Genomic DNA, 18,792 nt, shown 5'->3' on the forward strand with positions numbered 1-18,792 from the left:
GGGCGCCATGAGGCGGGGCTGAGGCCGGAGCGGGAGCGGCACCGGGAGCGGCACCGGGAGCGGCACGGACACGGAGCCCGGCGGGCCCGGCCGCCGCGCCATGCGAGCGGGCTGAGCGGCGGGCAGCGCCGCGGCACGGCACCGAGCGCCGGGGGAGCGCCTCCCGCAGGTACGGGGTGCGGCGGCGGCCGCAGGCCCGGGCTGCGCGGACAGGGCCGGTGCTCGGGGTGGAGGCGGCGGGCAGGGCCCGGGGCCGAGGGAATGGGGAGGGCAGCGCCGGGGCAGCGGGGCGGGGAGGACGGCGGGCAGGACCCGGAGCGATGGGGCGGATGCAGGGCTGGCGGAGCGAGCGCGGCCCGGTGCGGCGGGGGCGGCCGGGCCGGGCCGGGCCCGGTGCGCAGAGGGGGCGGATGGCCGGGGCGTGCAGGGGCGGCGGCAGCTGCTCGGGGCACCGAGACACCGGGGGAGCGGCCGTAAAGCGCAGCTGGGCCCGGTGCGGCCGCACGGCGGTGGGAGGAGCCACCGGTGCCCGGAGAGCCCCGCGGGGAGAAAGGGCCCCGTGGCGGAGCCTGCCCGGGGCAGCGGGGAGGGGGGCAATCCCTGCCGGCCCCGGGGGCTGCCCGGACCTGCCCCGGCTGGAGCCTCTTCTCGGGGGCTCCCGCGGCCCAGGCCGGGCGGGGGTCGGCGGCTCCTGCCGAGGCTGGTGCTGTGTCCTTGCCCTGCTGCGCACCCCGGGGTGCCCCGTCCGCTGTGCCCCTGCACCCCGTGAGCTGTGCAAGCCCCGGCGTGTGAGAGGGGACGGGAGGGGAAGTGGTGAAGTTCTTCGGAAAGTTGCATTTGGGGAAGAGGTAGGAAACAAATGAACCTGAACTGCCGGGGCGGTGATGGTGGCATGCGGGGTGGTGGCAGCGGGACAGGCTGTGCCACCGGCCCTGCAGGGTCTGTGCTGGCAGCGTGGGCTGTGTGCGGGGCCCGTGGCAGTCCTGTCCCACGGAGGACGTGTGGGACCGGGTTGTGGGCATCTGGGATGTGCCCCCGGGTTTGCTCGCCTGGGCAGTTGAACACTGCGGCCAGGCGGGTGCTGTCTCTCCGTGCCCCTCTTCCCACGAGCATTGCTCGGGTTTGTGCTGGTGCTTTGTCTGACGGCTCTGCACCAGCCCTGTGCTCCAGCACAACTGGCCGTGTGTCCGCAGCTCCGGAGCTCGTCCCCGTGCTCGCCTCCTCACCGTCCTGTGCCACTGCCTCGCCCTGTCCCTCTGCCACCTCTGCTCATGTCGGCCCTGATGCCCCAGGACCTCGAGGTCCCCCTCGAGTTGGGGCCTCGTGCCCCGGGGAGATGGGCAGGGCAGAGACCGGCAGGGCAGGTGGGTCCCCGGGGCCAGGCAGGAGCCCCGGGAGGAGGAGCGGCTGTCGGAGGGGAGCCGGCTGCGTCTGATGTCGCTGCGGTGCATGGTGGGTAATTATGCACGTTGCAATGAAAATAATAAGGCCGGCTCCATAGTGGTGTCTAAAAATACTGCTAATGCAGAGTGCCTGCCGGGTGCCTTTGTTTGTCACCTTTGGGTGGCTGCTTTGGGGCTGGCCGGGTGGCATCACGCCCCTCAGCAGTGGGTTTGGTTTCTCAGGTGGTCTGTTGCCCTTCCACGCCTCCCTGCAGTGTGAGCAGAGACAGGGCAGGTGTTGGCATGGGAGGTGAGTCAGGAGGCACCTGTCTCTGTTTGGGAGGCTCCAGTGTCACTCCCCTGCAGATGTGCAGGGAATCTCAGTGGGGTGGCAGGGCTTTGTCCCCCCAGCTTTGCTTGGAGCGAGTGCTCTGAGTGGTGGCTGTACAGTGTCCCAGTGACCAGCCCTGATGTCTCCTGGCAGGTAGCAGTGTGCTGGCCTGCTCAAAGGTGGGTCGATGCAGATTGGGGTTTGGGCCCTGGTGGTGTGGTCTGTCCATCGCTGGCTCACTGGGCCAGGGTTCCTAGACCTGCCCCCTGGGGCTGCCTCCACAGTGTGTTCTGGCATGACCAGGACTGTGGCAACTTGCTGCTTTCTGAATGAGCAAAGGCCAGGGGAGGGAGGGATACGTCCCAGGGCAAGGACTGCCTGGCACACTGATCTCTGCTCCATGGGCTCTGCCTGGCTGCTCTCTGTGCAGCTCTGGCTGCTGCTGTGATCCTTCCATCTGCTGCCAGTGCTGCAAGCTCCCACTGCAGTGGAGGGAGAGGCTTGCAGGGGTGATGAGAGCCATCTAGAGCCCACCAGGGTGGCAGGGTGAAGGTGGTGTGTGGCAGGGCAGCAGCAGAGGGCCTGGAAGGACAGGAAATGGGGAGCCTGTGTACTCGGGTCTCTGTGATGAGTCTCTTCCGTTTTGTGTGTGGAGAGGTCGGAGTTGTGGTGGCTGCTCCTAGTTCTCAGTTGATGCTTCTGGTGGGCTCTGACTCCAGCTGTCAGTCATGAGAGGCTGAGCCTTGTCCCTCTTCCTGTGGAGCAAGTGGGGAGATATCACCTTGCCTGTGTGCTGTGTTGCTTTGCCTTTAGGGTCATAGCTGTGTTTTTGGGGCCTCATGCTGGGCTCTCCCTTCACTGGAGGGGGAGAACTGCCACTACCTCCGCTCTTCCCAGGCGCTAACTCTGACCTCTGAAGCCACACATGGCAGTGGTGTTCCCTTGAGCAGTGAAACACACCGTCCTTACCTGCTGCACCACCTGGCTCCCTTTGGTGAGTGAGGAACAAGGAATGGGGAGAGGAGACTGCGAATCCCCATTGATCCACAGCGTGAAAGCTGTGTGTTTGCGTCTGCCTGCCCCGGACTGGGGCTCTGCGAGGGGAATTGATCAAGCTGTAAAACCCAGAGCCAGCTAATGAAATAGGGACTATAGATTTTTATTTTAAATGGAAGAGAGTTTACGGGAGATTTAATTATCCTTCGTTTATGGACCTGTTAGAGGAATGAAATAACAGCTGGCAGGTAGGGGCTGGGCTTCAGCTGGCAGCACTTTTATCCCAGGTGTCTGCAGTCCTGCCACCTAGGGCAGTGTGGGGAGTGATGTGAAGTCACTCAGAGCAGAGCAGGACAGGGAAAGTCCTGCTTGTCCTGCCAGGTGTCCCTGCTTCCTGGTGGGGGCTTCTGTGCTCAAATAATGGAGGGGCTAGCCCTGGGCAGTTGGGGCTGGTGTAAGAACAGCTCTCCTTGTCCCTTGGGCTTTGCGTGGGCCTGTCCTCGCTCTGGTGGACATCAGGGAGTTCAGGAGGCTGTGTCCCTCCAGGTGTCACTTCCCAGGGCCGTGGACAGCGAGCTGTCACTGACACCCCTGTACCTGCGCAGTGTGCGGGGTTTGTAAAGCAGAGCTGCAGAGCGCTGGGACTCACTGGGCTCAGCCGTGTGTCGGACACCAGCTGTAACGCTGTCACTACAGCCACTCCTCCCGTGTGCATCCACTCCACTGTCACGTGACTGGCACGGCTCAGGAGGTGGTGGCAGCAAGCGGCACAGTGCTGGTTTTTGGTGGAAAAGCCTGGCTTATGGATGCTTTTAGTTTTTCATTTCTGAATCAAGGAGCCGGTGCATAGCATTTTCCCACCATCTCTTGGCTCCCTGCTTGGACCAAGCTGGAGGAACATGGTTTGTCACCTGCCCTGTGTAGGTGAATGGTTGGCCAAGGGGTTTGCGTACCCACCAGGCAGGCATAGCCCACAGGGTGCAGTCTGATGTGGCCAGAGGCTGCTAAAACATCCAAGGAAGCTGCTGGTGCTGGGGAGCCCTCCCAAAGGCCCTCTGACAGTGGTGTGCAGGAACGTGGGAGAGCCCGGCCCTGAGCCCTACAGTCATGGAGATGCACAAGGATGTTGCATGGCTCCCTGAGACAGGTCAGTTCTGGAGGGGAGCAGCGTCGATCCGTGCTGTTGGCTCGCAGGGGTGTTGGGAGAAGCCAGCCTGCTGATTCTCTGGGCAGCAGAGCTGCACCATGGTGCTTATCCTTTCCTTCGCCCTTGCATCTGCAAGGCCTCAGCATTTCAGGGCAGGAGCCATTTCCTGGAGGGCACGAGCAGCCCAGGGTGCCCATGTGCAATATGGGGTGTTTGGGTTTTCTGGAGTGGAGTGGTTTGGGAGGGCTCCACACTTTGCTGCTTGCGTGGCAGAGGGCAAGGCAAGCAGTGTCCCTGGCAAGCAGCGTCCCCAGCAAGCAGCACTCATGATGGGCCTTGGGAATATTATTTTCCAGCTGCAGCTTGATCCCTGGAGAGCTGGCCTCGCTGGCTGTGGAGCTGTAGCTCTGGGCTTTCCTTGGCTACTCTGGAAAGCGGGATGAAGGATTTCAGCTCGACCGTACAGAGCAGAGGACTGGCCTGTAATGCTTTGTGTTAAGAGCAGCTTCCTCTTGTGTGAGCCTGTGTTGTGGTGATCCAGGCCTCCAGCACCTCTCGCTGTTGCCCCTGGAAAGGGAGGGCTCATGCTCTGATCCTTCTTTCCCCCAACCTGGCAGCACCAAGCTGTGGTCCCCTCCGGCAGGTTGTCTTTTCCCTGCTGTGCTGGTGGGGCTCCCTGGCAGCGTTTTCATTTTGAGCCAAGTGTCTTAGTTGCTTTTCTCTCCGTTCCTGCGCTTTAGGAAAGTGGCGAACAATAAAAATCCACTGGCAAGAGCTGTAGCAGAGGTCAGGCAGCTCCTGTGCCCCAGGCTGCTCTCTTGTCACCGCACAGCCGTGCTTTGTGCGCGGGGGCTGTCAGCTTGAAAGTCATGTTTTTGCTCTTAAAGCCATCCCCAGGCACTGGTGTGGGGTTCTGTGAGTGATGTACTGGGGAGATATTGCAGCAAACCTCCTTCGCATTTAGGGCAGTGGTCACTGCCTGTTTCGATGCATCTTGTAAGCAGCCTCTTGGCAAATCTTAAATCAAGGACAAAGGAGGGTAAGTGGTTGCTGAAAATCATGAATTTCTCTGAGCTCCTTTCTGAAAGTGATCGTTGCAGGTTGTCGGTGTCCCCGCAGGCTTCTTAAAATGCAAAACAAAACACCCAGCCCAACTTCCTGACTGTCACTAGTGCTTTCAAGAGACGCTTCGTTTTGCTGAGTGGTAATGAAATTGGTCTTCGCCATCCACCAGCTCCTGGCTTTGCCTCTGGAGCTCCTTTGCTGGAGCTGCTCTGCCTGAGCACAGCTGGGGAGCAGTGGGGAAGGTGTCTGGAGCCCAGCCCCTCCTGCTCTTGGTCCCTTGCTTGGCAGATGCCTTTAGCACTGTCCACAGCATGTAGCAAGCGGGCTGGACTCGAAGGGATGCTTGTGGAGAGGTGGCAAGTGAGCTGGGGACTCCAGGGATGCTGTGTGGGGATGGGGAGTGGGGACTGAATCCCTGCTCCCTGGGTTGGCTCTGCCCAAGGAGAGATTGGATGTGTTTTAGCAAAGGGCTCTTTGAAATGTGAACTAAAAGGTGAAATGCAGAGAAGTATGGAGTCCTGAACTGCAAGCTCTGTTGGTAGGAAGCAAGGGAAGGACTGTGGAGGCTGCCCAGGCATTTGCTCTTCTCCCCCCATCTGTGCGCAACTGAGATGTGGAACCCGTTTCTTGATGCTGTTCAGCTACAGAGGTGCCTGAGCTGGACCCAGTTGCTGCACCAGCAGCCTTCTGGTCATGCTATTCAGGTTGTGCTGGTGTTTCTAGGGCAAACGAAGGAAAGTGGAGATATCTCTGCAGATTATTTACCCTGTCCTAAGGAAATGAAGGCTTGTGCAAGCTGCAAGCTTATTGTTCATTTGTGAGCATTCTCCTCTCTGCTTTGAACTTGGTGGATGGTGTCAGCTGGGGTAGGTGTTAGGTGTGTGGATGATGTCTCAGAGGTCTTGGCTCGCTACAGGCTCTGGCTCTCGGGGAGGAAGGTGCTGCTAGTTCTCCCTCTGCAGTGCAGCTCAGCCGTGCTATTAGACATCAGAGAATCCACGTGGGAGAGATCGACAGGAAACTGGGCGTTATCAGTTCCGCTGCCTGTGCAGCTACTCGCTCCTCATGTCAGCATCCTCCACTGTGTGTGTGGCTGGAGGCGTTTGATGGGAGTGCTGTCAGCCCGGGGGTGGGAGTGGGTGGCGTGTGATCAGGCGGAGGCGTCCTGCCTCTGCTGCCGGTGAACTCGGCTACACTGGGTGTGTGGAGCAGGGAGGGAGCCCCTCACTCCCCTGTCTCCACAGTGGAGAAGTGCTTCACCCTGCCAATGTGAGGGTGTCCCATGTCCTCTGGTGCTTGCATTGGGCCTTGGGTAGCACGGGGACACTCCTACTCCCGCTCCCCACAGCATAGGGAGCTTCTGCATGCTTGGTGCTGGTTTCTTACCACCTTTTTCCAGGCGCTGAGAAGAAGAGAGAAGGATCTGAGGCCTCTTCATCTCCCTGGACTTGTGTGAGAGGCCAGGGAGAGCACAAAAGCAAGGCATTGGCATGTTGGGTGTCAGGGAGAGCATAGGGGACAGAGCAAACCTCCAGTGGGAGATGCGCTCTCACCACTGGATCACCCTTGCTAATCCTGTGTCAGACCTGACCTATATATGGGGCAAAGGAGGCAGCATGCCTGCAGCAGCAGATGGTATCTTTAAGAGCCTGGGCTCGGCAAGGCTTCGTTCTGCTGGCCCCCAGCTCTTGGGAGGGAGAGGATGGGCCACCCGTTGGCTGCAGAGCAGTTGAGTTCAGCCTGAGCATCCCCTGCAGGTACAGAGCTTTCTAAGGCTGCTGCCTGGCACTAGGCGTCCTGCTCACCAGAAGTGTCACAGGTCTTGGTGGCTGGGCTGGGGCCCCTTGTCCTGGCCCAGATGCACTGTCCAGTGTCTGTGGCCAGCCTTGTTGTAGCATCGCTTGGGCTCTTGAAGTGGCTCTTCAGGGAGAACTTTGCACCTGGAGCACTGTGATGTTGGTGGCTGTGTCCCTGAGACAGCGAAGGGCAGGGTGGGCTGAGCCACTTCCACATGCCCTGGCCCTGAAGCTGCATGTGCAGTGCCCTGTCCATGCTGGCAGTGTGGCTGTGTCACAGGAATGATCCAGCCTGGCTGGGCAGGGAGCAGGAGCAGCATATGAGCTGTGCTCCATCGATGGCTTCTCCCAGTGCTGTCCTGAGGACATCGATAGCTGCTGGCCACGGGGGAGCTGGTGACGCTGGAGCGGGTCCGCAGGGAGTGTCTGCACAGATATCCACCATCTGTGGCCTCTGCCTGCTGCCGGTGCTCTGCCCAGGATCAGGCTGTGTCCTGGCAGCCTTGTGAAGGTGCAGTGCTGCCTCTGCTCACAAACAGTGGCAAGGTCAAAGGGCAGAGTGCTGTTTTCCTTCTCTTCCCTCTAGTCCCCAAATCTTGGAGCAAAGAGGCTGTAATAGAGCAGACCTGGAGGGTGGTTGTTCAGATCTGGGCTGATTCAGTCCTTTGGCTGTTCCTCCTGGGGTGCCTGTGTGAGCACATGGATCTGACTCCATCATAGATCTGCCCCACTGTGCTGCCTTCCTGTCCTGTATCCCCTACCATGGGGACAGAAGCAGTTGGCCATGGTGCCATTGACAGCTGTGGTAGAGGGAGCTTGCCCCTGGATCCTCCATGTCCTGGGAGGTCCTTGAGCCTAGTGTGGTTCCTCCTGTGTTCCTGGATTTGAGGTGAGGAGGTAAGAGCCGTCAAACTGGCCTTGAGAGGGGCCTGGAGGGATCTGGGCACAGGGCTGGGATGGGGCAAAGCTGAATCCAACTGCTCATCGAAGTGATGAGCTACTGAATTGTTAAATCGTCAAGCTGAGGTCTTCTTTGAAAGGGGTGATGCTACAAATTAATTAGCTCCCTTTTGGTTGTTAGCACTTTAAAACCCAGCTGTCAGGGGAAGGCTGGTTTATAGGCATTACATCAGGGCTGCCGGCTGGCTCGCTCGCCTACCTGGGAATTTCTAAGTGTGGTTGTAACCGGGGGAAATTTGGCTCGGCTGCAGCATCTGCCTCTCAGCGAAGCTGCTGCGATGCACTGCCCTGAGCAGGGGGGTCTGACTGGTGCTGAGCAGGGCTCCGGGGGCACACGGGGAGCTGCTGGCTTGTCTTGGTGAGCAGCCCCCGAGGAGCTGGCGACTCAGCCTCCCAAGCTGCCGGGGAAACAGGGGCTCAGCCTCCTGGTGTGTGGTTCCCAGGGAGCCGGTGGCACAGCTTCCCGTTGTGAGGCTCCTGGGAGCTGGTGGCTTGGCCTCTCAGCATACAGCTTCCAGCGTTAGCCACCAGCCAGGGGACTTGCTCAGGTGAGCTGCAGGTGTGCAGGAGATGGTCGAAGTAGTTCCTGCTCCTTGTTTAATAACTGTGAGAGAGCAGGAGGCTTTTCTAAAGCAAAAGGGGATTTTCTAGTGCATAGAAGATTGTACAGCGTAAGACGTCCTGGCAGAGCTGTCGGTGCGGGCAAGGGCTTGATGTGCAGAGCGGGAGGGGAGCAGCTCGTCCGTGCTCCCGTCCCAGTGGGGGAGGTGGCAGGAAGGCCGAGCTCCTGCTTCCCCATCCCCTCGCCCGGACTTTTCCACCCATCTGGCAGCGGGAGCACGGCGATGCCCGGGCACACGGTGCTGCCGTCCCCGCTACCCACCGGGCTCACGGGGCTGGGGCCCGGGGGAACACAGCCGCAGGTAAGATGCCCTCAGCCGTGGGGGCTGTCCCAGCGGGGTGAGGTGGCTGGGGCCGGGCCCCCTGAGGAGGGCAGCGGGTGCCCGGTGCCCCCGTTCCGGGCCCGACCCGGTGGTCCCGGGCGGGGGTCGCTGCCCCGCGTGGCGGCCCCGCGCTCCAAGATGGCTGCGGACCGTGACACGCCTGGTCACGTGGGACGCGCGCGCGCCGCGCCCCCCCCCCCCCCCCCCCCCGGGGCCCCCGGCCCCCCCCCGCCCCCGCGCGCGCCCCCGGGGCCCCCGAGCGCTGGCATCGGCCCGGCGCGTCCCGCCGGCTCTTAAAGGGACACGCACCCGCCGCGGCCGCCCCGCGCCGCGCAAAACAAAGAGGCACCGGAAACAGCGGCCGCGGGGAGGGGGCCGGCCCGGGGGGAGGCGGGCGGGAGGGAGGGGAGGGCCGGCGGCGGGCCGGCGGGGGGGGCAGGCCCGGGCCCGGCGTCGGCGAACAAAGAGCGGCGGGAGGGAGGGGGCGGGGGCGCCGCGGCGGCACCGGAGCGGCGGCCCAGGCCATCGGTGCAGGTACGTGCGGGCCGGGGGGGGCGTGAGCGGCGGGGGCGGGGGCCACCTCCCGGACCCTCGGCGGCACCTGCCCCGGGCGGCGGCGGCGGGGCCCGGCGGCCGCCTTTGTTATTGCTTTTGTTTGGCGCCGAGCACATGGCCCCGGAGCGGCCGCTCTTAAAGCCACAGCTCCGCGCCCGCACCGACACCGGCACCGGCGGGGCTCTGCGGCGGGGACCGCGGCCCGGGGTGCGGTGCCGGGGGCCGGTGGCCGCGGTGCCTCCCCGGGGTGCTGCACGGCGGGGCGCCCCGTCGGTGCGCTCCGGGATGCGCCGCTCGCTCCGCCGCGCGTCGCCGTCCCGGAGATCCGGGAGCCGAGCTCGGGTTGGGTTTGGTGTCGGGGTCGGCCTTCCGAAGGGGCTGCCGCTGCGGCGGGGCCACCAGTGACCCCGCTCCTGGGGGAGCGTCGGGGAAGGGGCTTCGGGGGAGCTGGGGGTGCCGGGACGGAGCCGGCGGCGGGGTGGCAGCACCGTCGGGGCGGGCGGCTCCCCCGGCAGCCCCGAAGCCCGGCTCTGCCCGAGCAGATGGCACCGGGCGTGAGCGCTGGCGCGCTGCTAACTTTGTTCTCGGCGGGGCCCGGGAGTCGCCTCCCTCCGCCCCTCCGAAGGGCTGCGGGGATCGCGGTGCCCTTCGGTGCGGGGCTGCTGTGACCTCCGCGGGGTCGCGGCCACCCTGCCCGGGATGGCCGTTGGCTCCCAGCCACGAGTGCGACAGAGAGAGCCGGGTGTGCCCGCGTGGGGCAAGAGGGTGGGTGCCTTGGGGGTGCTGGTTGTGGCAGGACGGGGGCCGGGCCACCACCGTGTCCGCGAGTCGGGGATGTCCCGCCTCGAGGTGCCGTCCTGGGGTGCTGGGAGCCTAGGCAGCCCCCACTGCTCCAGAGGTCCCGTGAACAGGAGAGTCCCTGCGTGGCTTCAGTGTGCCTCTGCGGAAGCACTGCCCATCCCGAAGCCCATCCCTGTGGTGTCTACTCTAGAAGGTGCCCGCCGGGTCACGCAGGGCCTTGGTACCACGTGTGCTTCGAGAGTGAGGATGTGGAACTGGAAGCAGTAACAGCTCAGGGAGGCTTCTGGGGAGTGGGCTTAAACCTGGCCTGCTGCTGTGCCCTGGCCTCCAACCCACACAGGGGAACACGGCAGCTAAGCAGAGCCTTGAGGGGGACAGAATAAACCCCCTGTGGGGCAGAATCCCCTGCTCTGGCAGACCCCCCTTCCCTGGCAGCAGTCACAGGCAGGTTCCTTGGGGTTTAGCCTGTGGCTTTTGCTTGTTTTTCCTTATTCCTCTCAAAACAAAGAGAGAAATTTGCTTTCAGCTTTTACAGTAGTGTAGTAGATGGAAGTGAAGTTAAGAAGAGACCTGTGTGTGGCACAGAGCTCGCCCTGATGAGATATCACTGTGCTTGCCGATGCCCGTCACCCAAAAGTGACATTGCAGCTTCTCGCTGCTGGGCTGAGACCCCCTCTCAGTCTTGTCCTGGGGCTGAGGAGTGTTCCCCCGGCTTCAGGTGCCCTTCTTGCCTCCAGTGTGCCTTTGCCATGGGCACTGAGGAGGAGGTGGGGCTGAAGGAGCTGGTTTGGGAGGGCACCAGCCTGCAGGCGAGCTGGATTTAGGGGCAGGTGGGCTGCAGTGCCAAGGCCACGGCTGCTTCCACTTGCTGGCTGCAGCTGTGGAGACTGAAGGAAGCTGGGCAGTGGGAGGATGCTCAGGGAGGGTGTTGGACACACATGGAGCCATGGAAGGCCCTTTTGGGACTCTGGAAACCAGACCCTGTGCAGATGTCTCCTCTGTGCGGTGCCAAGCTTCAGTGGGTCTGGGGGGGCTGAACTGTGTGGTGGAAGGGGGCTCTGATATGAGGACATCAGCCAGCCTGGGTGCGGGAGGGGGGATGGGGCAGGGCCAGGGCTCTGTTCCCAGTCCACCTGCCTGTGTTCCTGCTGTCCCACTGCATCTGGAAGCAGCTGGGGAAGCAGAGCTGCCTGCCTGGCTTTGACACAGCCCATACCTGTCCCCTGCTCCACAGGGATGTGCGGCTGTGCCCTGTGTGCAGCAGGGAGTTGAGGTGCACAGCCCTGACACAGCAGGGCCGTGAGCCCCACTGCCCTCACCAACCCCTGTGCCTGCCGCCAGGGCAGCAGTGTCACTCCAGAGTAGGATGTGCAGGAGTCCAGCAAGAGAGAGCAGCCCCCAGACCAGTACTGGAGCCGATCTTGGCCAAGGACATGCTGGAAACCCCCCACGCTGTTGCTCAGGCTCCCCATTGGCCATCGAGCAGCCGGGATACTGCCACAGCCGCAGGGCCCTTCACTACTTGCTTTTCTCTGTGCCAAAAACAAGTGCTTCTCTCTCACTCTGTGTCTCTGTCGTGCATGGGGGGGTAGCTCTGGCCATGCAGGGGAGGGACAGTAATGGGGGGATGGGGTGGGGATAGGCTCTTCCTATCCCCCTCAGAGCTGTATCCAGCTCCAGGAGAGAGGGTGGGTGCAGCAGCAAGAGCTCCAGCCATTGGCATTATGATTCCTGTGGGGAGGGAGCAGCAGGCTGAGCTGGGGGGGGATAGTGACGCTGGGCTGGCTCAGTGTCACTTGTGCAGGTCTCTGGGTATGAAAAGGGTGGTGTGACTCTCAGCATTTAGGGGCACAGCAGGGGCCAAGCAGGCTGAAATTCCTCTCCCTGCCCTTCTAGCATGTCTGTAGGTGCAGTGGCTACTCCAGCCCTGCTCGGTGTCTCCTTTCTTCCCTCTCCCAAAGCAGATGGTGAGAGAGTGAGTTGGGGTGGTGCTGTGCTGGCTTGGGGCATGGGGAGGACTGGGGGCTCCTGCAGCCCTGTGCAGCCCCAGGGGTTAAGGTGCCGTGACCCGGCTGTCCTTCTCGCAGGATCCAAGGTGCTGGTGTCTTTCCCTGCCTGGAGCCTGAGGTCCCGCGTGCCCATCCGCCTCCCGACGTCACCAATGCGACCATGGGAACTGGCAGTGAATAGGCGGCCGCCCTCTGCCCCTTTTGCCCAGCGCCATTTCTCGGGGGGACCCTGCAGCAGCCCCGACCACCTCCGGCGAAGGTACGGGGTGCAGTGCGGAGCCCTGTCCCCCACGGCGTGTGGGGCGCAGGGTCGGTTCTCTGGCCCTGGTGGGGCAAGGCACCGGCTCCCAGGCGACTTGGGGGGAGATTGACAGGGAAGCACATCCACCTGGCCTGACTGAGGGGTCCCTGGGGAGCAGGGGTCCTTTTTGTGCTGCAGACACTGAGAGGGCACTTGCAGAGTGAGCAGAGAAGCTGGTTCTGGAGCTGCCCAGCCTGATGTGGCCTGGCACAATGCCCTGAGCATCTCGCCCTGGGCACTGGGCTGGCACTGACCCACCTGTAGCCACCCTGCCCGGGGCTGCGGTGCCCCTGGCCTGGGGGGTCACTCCTGCTCTGTTTCTCTCCTGCGGTGGCCCCGCAGCCCCCCTGCCAGGCGTCAGTGGGGACGACGTGACAGACCTCTGGCAACCCTGCTGGGCCAGGATGAGCCCCAGCTGCACCCTGCCTTCCCCCAGCAGCCGCACATCCCTGTAGATGAGCCCCGTGCCTACGCTCTTCCCAGCACGCCGCCACGAATGCTTCACCCAGCCACTCACCCGCCCCACCAGAACCCATTCATGGTGGATCTGCATGACCAGGTAGGTACTGCAGCCCCAACCCCACTCCTAAGTGTGGCCCTGGACTGGTGTCTGGGATGGTGACATGTCCCTGAGTCCCCTCTGACCACTTGCTGCTGGGAGCACCCGGTCCTGAGCCTGTTGGTGCTCTTGTCCTCTGAGCACTTAAATCGTGGGGTCCCTGTACCAGCTTGGGTGTGGCCAGGGTTGTCCCTGCTCCCAGGGACTGGGGATAGTCCACTTGTAGGGTTGTTCATGTTACAACTGTCAGTGTCATCTGTGGTGGCAGTGCTGGCTTGGAGGCTGTGCCATCTTGTCTGTGGGGAGCAAAGAGGGGTCCAAAACTCCCTGAAACTGAGCCTGCGCTCAGCCCACTTCTCTGGCCACCACCAGTGGGATGGAGGTGCCAGGTGTTGTGTTCCAGTACTGGGTGCTCAACACCCTGATGCCACCCTGTCATGATGGGGGCAGCTCAGCCAGGGCTGTATCCTGACAGTACCCTTGGCGCCTCATCCTCAGGTGCACCAGGGACCTGTCCCTCTCTCCTACACGGTTACCACCGTCACGACGCAAGGCTTCCCCATCCACGCTGGCCAGCACATCCCTGGGTGCAGCACCCAGCAGCTCCCAGCATGCTCAGTGATGTTCAGTGGACAGCACTACCCACTCTGCTGCCTCCCACCCCCGGTGAGTCATGGCAGGGGACACCTGGGGACAACCTGGACCGTGAGTGCCCAGAGGTTGTGTGGGTACTCAGGCCCAATGGAGTGCAAGTTTCTGAGGGCACAGGGTCTGTCTGTTGGAGACCTTGGGGAGGGGGCAGAGGTGTCTGACCCCATTTTTTCTCTCTGTTTCTCCCCACAGCTGATTCAGGCATGTGCCATGCAACAGCTTCCCGTCTCCTACCAGACATTCCCCCCCATCATCTCCAGCGACCATTACATCCTGCACCCACCCCCGCCACCAGTGCCCCCTCACCAGCCGCCCCACATGGCCCCCCTGGGGCAGTTTGTACCTCTCCAAGCCCAGCATCCACGCATGGTGAGTTAGGGTGGGGTATGGGTTGGGGATGTGATGCGCCCAACGAACGCTACCTTGGGTCTTGTCCTTCTGCAGCCCCTGTGGGTCTGAGCTGGGTGCCCAGAGTCCTGGTAGTGTTGGGGAGGTGTAATATGGGACGCTTCTCCCAGCCTAACTGTTTCCCCCACAGCCTCTGCAGAGGATAGACAATGACGTGGACCTGCGAGGGGAGCAGCACCCCATCGCGGGCTTCACGTACCCCCCGTCTCACCACGCCCCCACGCTGTCGCCCTCCATGCCGCTGCATTACCTCCCCCACGACCCACTGCACCAAGAACTGCCATTTGGCGTGGTGAGTCTCTGTCCTGTGGAGGGGTTGGGGACACTGTGGGGCTGGCACAGCTCTGAGTGCCCTGTCTCTCCCTGCAGCCATATCCCCACATGATGCCCCGGCGGCTGAACACCCAGCGGTACCGTCTGCAACAGGCGCTGCCCCCACCGCCACCCCCTCCACCGCCGCCCCCCTACTATCCGAGCTTCCTGCCCTATTTCCTGTGAGTACTGGGGGGATATGGTGTAGGGCAGAAGTGGTGCTGTGGATGAGGCACACAGTAACACAGTGTTGGCACAGGTGGCTCTGCCCCCATGGGGATGCCAGGGTGGAGGTTGGGTTTTGTGGCCCCACACTGACTGTCCCATCGTTCCCCCCCAGCTCTATGCTTCCTGTGTCGCCGACAGCCGTGGGGCCCACGATCAGCCTAGACCTGGATGTGGATGATGTGGAGATGGAGAATTACGAGGTGTGTAGGCTCAGCCTCCCCACAGGATGATGGGATGGGGGAGATGAGGGGGTGTGGTGATCCCTCTACTGGGAGGGGAGAGCCTGAGGGGTGCTGTGCTGGGACATCAGATGAGCTAAGATGGCCACTGCATCTCCTTCCAGGCACTGCTGAACTTGGCTGAGCGGCTGGGGGAGGCCAAGCCACGGGGACTCACCAAAGCAGACATCGAGCACCTCCCGTCCTACCGCTTCAACCCTGAGAGCCACCAGTCCGAGCAGACCCTGTGAGTGAGCCCAGGTTGCACATGGGGGGCCTGTGGAGGTGCTGGGGGCTGTGGCTGGTGGTGGGGCCGTGGCTGGAGGTGGGTTTCTACTGACGGCTGCTTCCCCCAGGTGCGTTGTGTGCTTCAGCGACTTTGAGGCCCGACAGCTTCTCCGCGTCCTGCCCTGCAACCACGAGTTCCACGCCAAGTGTGTCGACAAATGGTTAAAGGTACTGCCTGTGCCCTCTGTGGGGAGCGTGGTGGCTTCTTGGAGTGCTGTGGGTGCTGGGTGCTGCCTTTTGGGTGGTCTTAGTGCCCTGCAGCACAGGATGGATGCACTGGGAGTTGGGGTCAAGCACTGCGCCAGGCTGGATCAGGCACTCCCAGGATGTGGTTCCAGCCCTTGCCAGTGGGGTGTGGGTGCAGCTGGTGCTGTGGGGTGCCCGCTCACTTGCCCTTGTCTCTGGTTGCCTGCAGGCGAACCGCACGTGCCCGATCTGCCGGGCGGACGCGTCAGAGGTGCAGCGGGAGGCGGACTGAAGCTGGCGGGCGCTGTGCCGCACAATTCGCTAGAGGACGAGGTCGCCGGGCTGGGGCGAGGGCCGCTGCCCACTGCTGGGGCCTGACCCTGCGCTTACCCCCCTCCCCAAAGCCTCTCCTCGGATGTGGTGAGCATTGAGCAGTCCGGGCTCCCGGCCAGCCCTCCTCCTCCCTGCCGGGGCATGGACTCGGCCGGACACCTGCCCGCTGCGCTCCCAGGGCCCTGAATCGTGTTGTGCTGGAGGCAGGAGGCGCGTGGCCGTGCCCTTTGTGCTCCAAAGACGCTGTTGTTGCTCCATCAGTTTTCCAGGTCTTTGTACTCCGCTAGGGAATTAGTGGTTTTTCCCTTTGTCACTATTTTTTTTTTTACGATAGTTTTTTTTTTCCTATTTCCATTTCCGTCACGATTTTGGTTCCGTGGCCGTTTGCCCCAGGGGCGCGCAGGCAGCTCCTCCCCTCGGCGTTGCTCGAGGAGGACACAGGGAGGAGAGAGGAGGGAGTGCCGCAGGTTTGATGCCGGCGCACCCCGAGCCAAGCTGGAGCGCCGGGACGGCCCCGGGACGTCCAGAGGAGGTGTGGCCAAGGTGGGACACCAGCAACCCTGCGGCATGGCTGGGGCAGGAAGGCAGGAACGCCTCTGTCCCTGCTCTCACATGCAGCCCGGCTCAGCCCCTTTCCTGCCTCAGGTGCCCTAGGGAGCCCCGGAGGGTTATGGCTGCTTGGGGTCTTTCACCAGTGGGAGGACGGTGCTGTCATGGCCCTGGCCCCTCTCCCTATTCATTCCCCCGTGCCTGGCAGCTCCCGGGGCTGAGTCATGTGGCATCCCATGAGGCAGCCAGGCCTGAGGAGGGATGCCAGCCCCGCATCCCCATGGCCATGGGCATGTGGTGTCCCCGGTGTGCTGCCTGGCCCCCCGGCTCCTGCTCTTGTTTCTCTGTCCCGACAATGTAAATCAAGGTAGCCCCGTGCCCCGTCCTGCTGGCTGGACGGCGTGGCGCGGTGTCCCCGGCCGGTGGGCAGCAGGGGCTGGCTGGACTGCGGCGGGTGCCCCCCCAGCCCCCGGAGCAGGGAGTTTTATTCATAACCTCGTGGTGTATTTTCAGTGCTACCCTGGCCCTGCCCTGGCTGGCACTGGGGGAGCTGTGAGCAGCCCCCCGCTGCCATATCCCCCTGCCCGTGCGGGGCTGGGCGACGGGGCTGGAGGAGAAGCTGCCACACTGCCACCCGGCTCCGTCAATCCCGCGTGGCCGTTGTTTTGCATGATTAATTAGCGAGGAGGGTGACGGGAGGCGGTGGCTGGAGTGGTGGTGAGAGCACCGCCCTCCCCTTGCGGCGCGTCGTCGCTGACGCCTGGGAGCCTCCGAGCGGACGCCAGCCCTATGTAAATGTTCACAAATATGCATGCATGTCTGACCAGCTTGGAACGTGGTCTTGGCTACGTCTAGCCGGCTGTGGGGTGAGGGGGGTGGGGAGAGGGGTTTTTGTGCTCAGCTGATACTGCCATGCACTGTACTGCACATGTCCGCAACGCCACAGCAGGACCGTGAGACTTTCAGGGCCGTCCCTGCGGGGTCCGCTCCCCTCCGGGCGGGAGGCGGCGGCGGGGGTGGGGGGCGCCCGCGGTGGTGGCGTGTGCGGGGGGCCGGGGTGGGAGGGGGCCGCTCCCCGCGGGGCGGGGGGCAGACGTGGGGCTGGCCCTCGGCCGGGTGCGAGGCGAGGGGCCGCGCCCGGCACATGGGTGGGCACGACGGTGCCTGCAGGGCAGTGCCAGCCACCGGTGGGGCCGGCCCTGGTCACTGCCTGGTTGGGCACGGGGCCGGCGAGCGGCGTGGGGCGACAGGCCAGTCCCCTCGCTGCCCTTTCCCACCTCTCCGGCGGCCACGCTCCAGGGGGAGCGTCGAGGCCGAGGGTCCCGGCCTGGTGCCACCAGCTCCGCCGGGCACCGCTGGGCTCGGTGCCCCTTGAGCAGGACCCCGGCCCCCTCCCCATCCCTCACTCAGTGACAGATAACCAAAGGAGTCCCCGTGCGCGCCCCCGGAGACGCCCCCCTCCTCCCCTCCCGCCCTCGCGGTGCCCAGGGAGCCAGGAAAGCCTTACGGTCCTTTGACGGCGACTCGAAAGCTCACAGCTCGTGTGCTGCAGAATTTATTCCAATGAGCAGCTAAAAGTATCATTTAAAAAAAAATAACAAAAAGAAAAAATGACAAAAAAAATACTAAAAAACAATTATTTAGGGTGTTTGTGATTGCTGACTGCGCTGTAGATACCACTGTTTACCAATGAATTCCTGTGGTGGGATAGTGGACTGTTTACTGTTCTATTATACCAGTCCCCGGGCCCTCCGGTGGGACCCCCGCGGCCCCCGCGGCTCCCCGGAAGGTGCTAGGACGTGTGTTCTGTGTTAGAAAGTTTTTATATATATATATATATATATATAAATATATATATATAATTTTTTTTGCTCTGTTACTTGCACATTTTACAGTTACCTCATTTTTCCCATGTATGTATTTGAAAAAAGGCTAATATATAGAAAAAAAAGGTTCTTAAAGCTCTAAAAGTGTTTGTTTTTTTCCATTCCATTGGAATCATATTGGTTTTGTAGCATTTAACATAACTAGTATGTTGTATTATATATATGTGTATTATACTGATTGAAATTTTTAACAGATTTGTACTTTTTTTAAAATGAAAGTTGCTAGTTCTGCTTGACCAAGTAGTGCAATCATTATTTTTTTTAATGTTGTGGCTGATTTTGAGAGGGATATTCACTAATAAATGTATGATGTATACCAACATGCTGTGCCCAGCTCTTGTCTCCGGGGGGGCTTCAGAAGGGATGGGGTCCCCTGGCTGTCGCTGCACAGCTGTGTGGAGGTGCAGCAGCTGGGAGAGCCCCAGCGAGGGGCTTGGAGGGGAGTCCAGGGGAGCCTGAGGGAGGGAGCAGGAGCTGCTACCCAGCAAACCATGCCATTCCCAAGGCTGGAATGGGAATAGCAATGTGTGCTGGCAGCCCAGAAAGCCAACTGTGTCCTAGTCTGCATCCAGAGCAGTGTGGGCAGCAGGGCAAGGGAGGGGATTCTGCCCCTCTGCTCCACTCTGGTGAGACCTGACCTGGAGTGCTGCATCCAGCTCTGGGGTCCCCTACATAAGGACACAGAGCCCTTGGGAGCGTGGAGTAGATAAGGGGACAAGCACCTCCCCTGTGGAGAAAGTTGTCATGGTTCAGCCTGGAGAAGGTTCTGTGGAGAACTCACAGCCCCTTCCAGTATCTGAAGGAGCTACAAGGAAGCCAGAGAGCGACTCTTCATCAGGAGTGATAGTGATAGGACAATGTGGAATGGGTTCAAACAGAAAGAGTAG

General features: G+C 62.0%; 1 protein-coding gene across 4 annotated transcripts; it reads left to right on the plus strand.

Annotated features, from left to right (window-relative positions):
- The first annotated feature begins 52 nt into the window (after positions 1-52).
- RNF44 (ring finger protein 44) lies at positions 53-17,092 on the plus strand. 4 transcript variants are annotated; one of them, XM_032703140.1, is made up of 11 exons: positions 53-169; positions 12,065-12,245; positions 12,630-12,846; positions 13,345-13,512; positions 13,690-13,866; positions 14,036-14,197; positions 14,275-14,399; positions 14,558-14,645; positions 14,789-14,910; positions 15,020-15,119; positions 15,367-17,092. In XM_032703140.1, exons 2-11 carry the CDS (start codon positions 12,139-12,141, stop codon positions 15,427-15,429), a joined length of 1,329 nt encoding a protein of 442 aa, XP_032559031.1. In that variant the 5' UTR covers positions 53-169; positions 12,065-12,138; the 3' UTR covers positions 15,430-17,092. The 4 variants fall into 4 exon arrangements, with proteins under 4 accessions (XP_032559031.1, XP_032559029.1, XP_032559032.1 ...); XM_032703138.1 differs by lacking the exon at positions 53-169 and adding an exon at positions 712-848; XM_032703141.1 differs by lacking the exon at positions 53-169 and adding an exon at positions 9,137-9,155.
- The last annotated feature ends 1,700 nt before the right edge of the window (positions 17,093-18,792 follow it).

Source organism: Chiroxiphia lanceolata, chromosome 15 (genome assembly GCF_009829145.1).
Source record: "Chiroxiphia lanceolata isolate bChiLan1 chromosome 15, bChiLan1.pri, whole genome shotgun sequence".
Classification (NCBI taxonomy): Eukaryota; Metazoa; Chordata; class Aves; order Passeriformes; family Pipridae; genus Chiroxiphia; species Chiroxiphia lanceolata.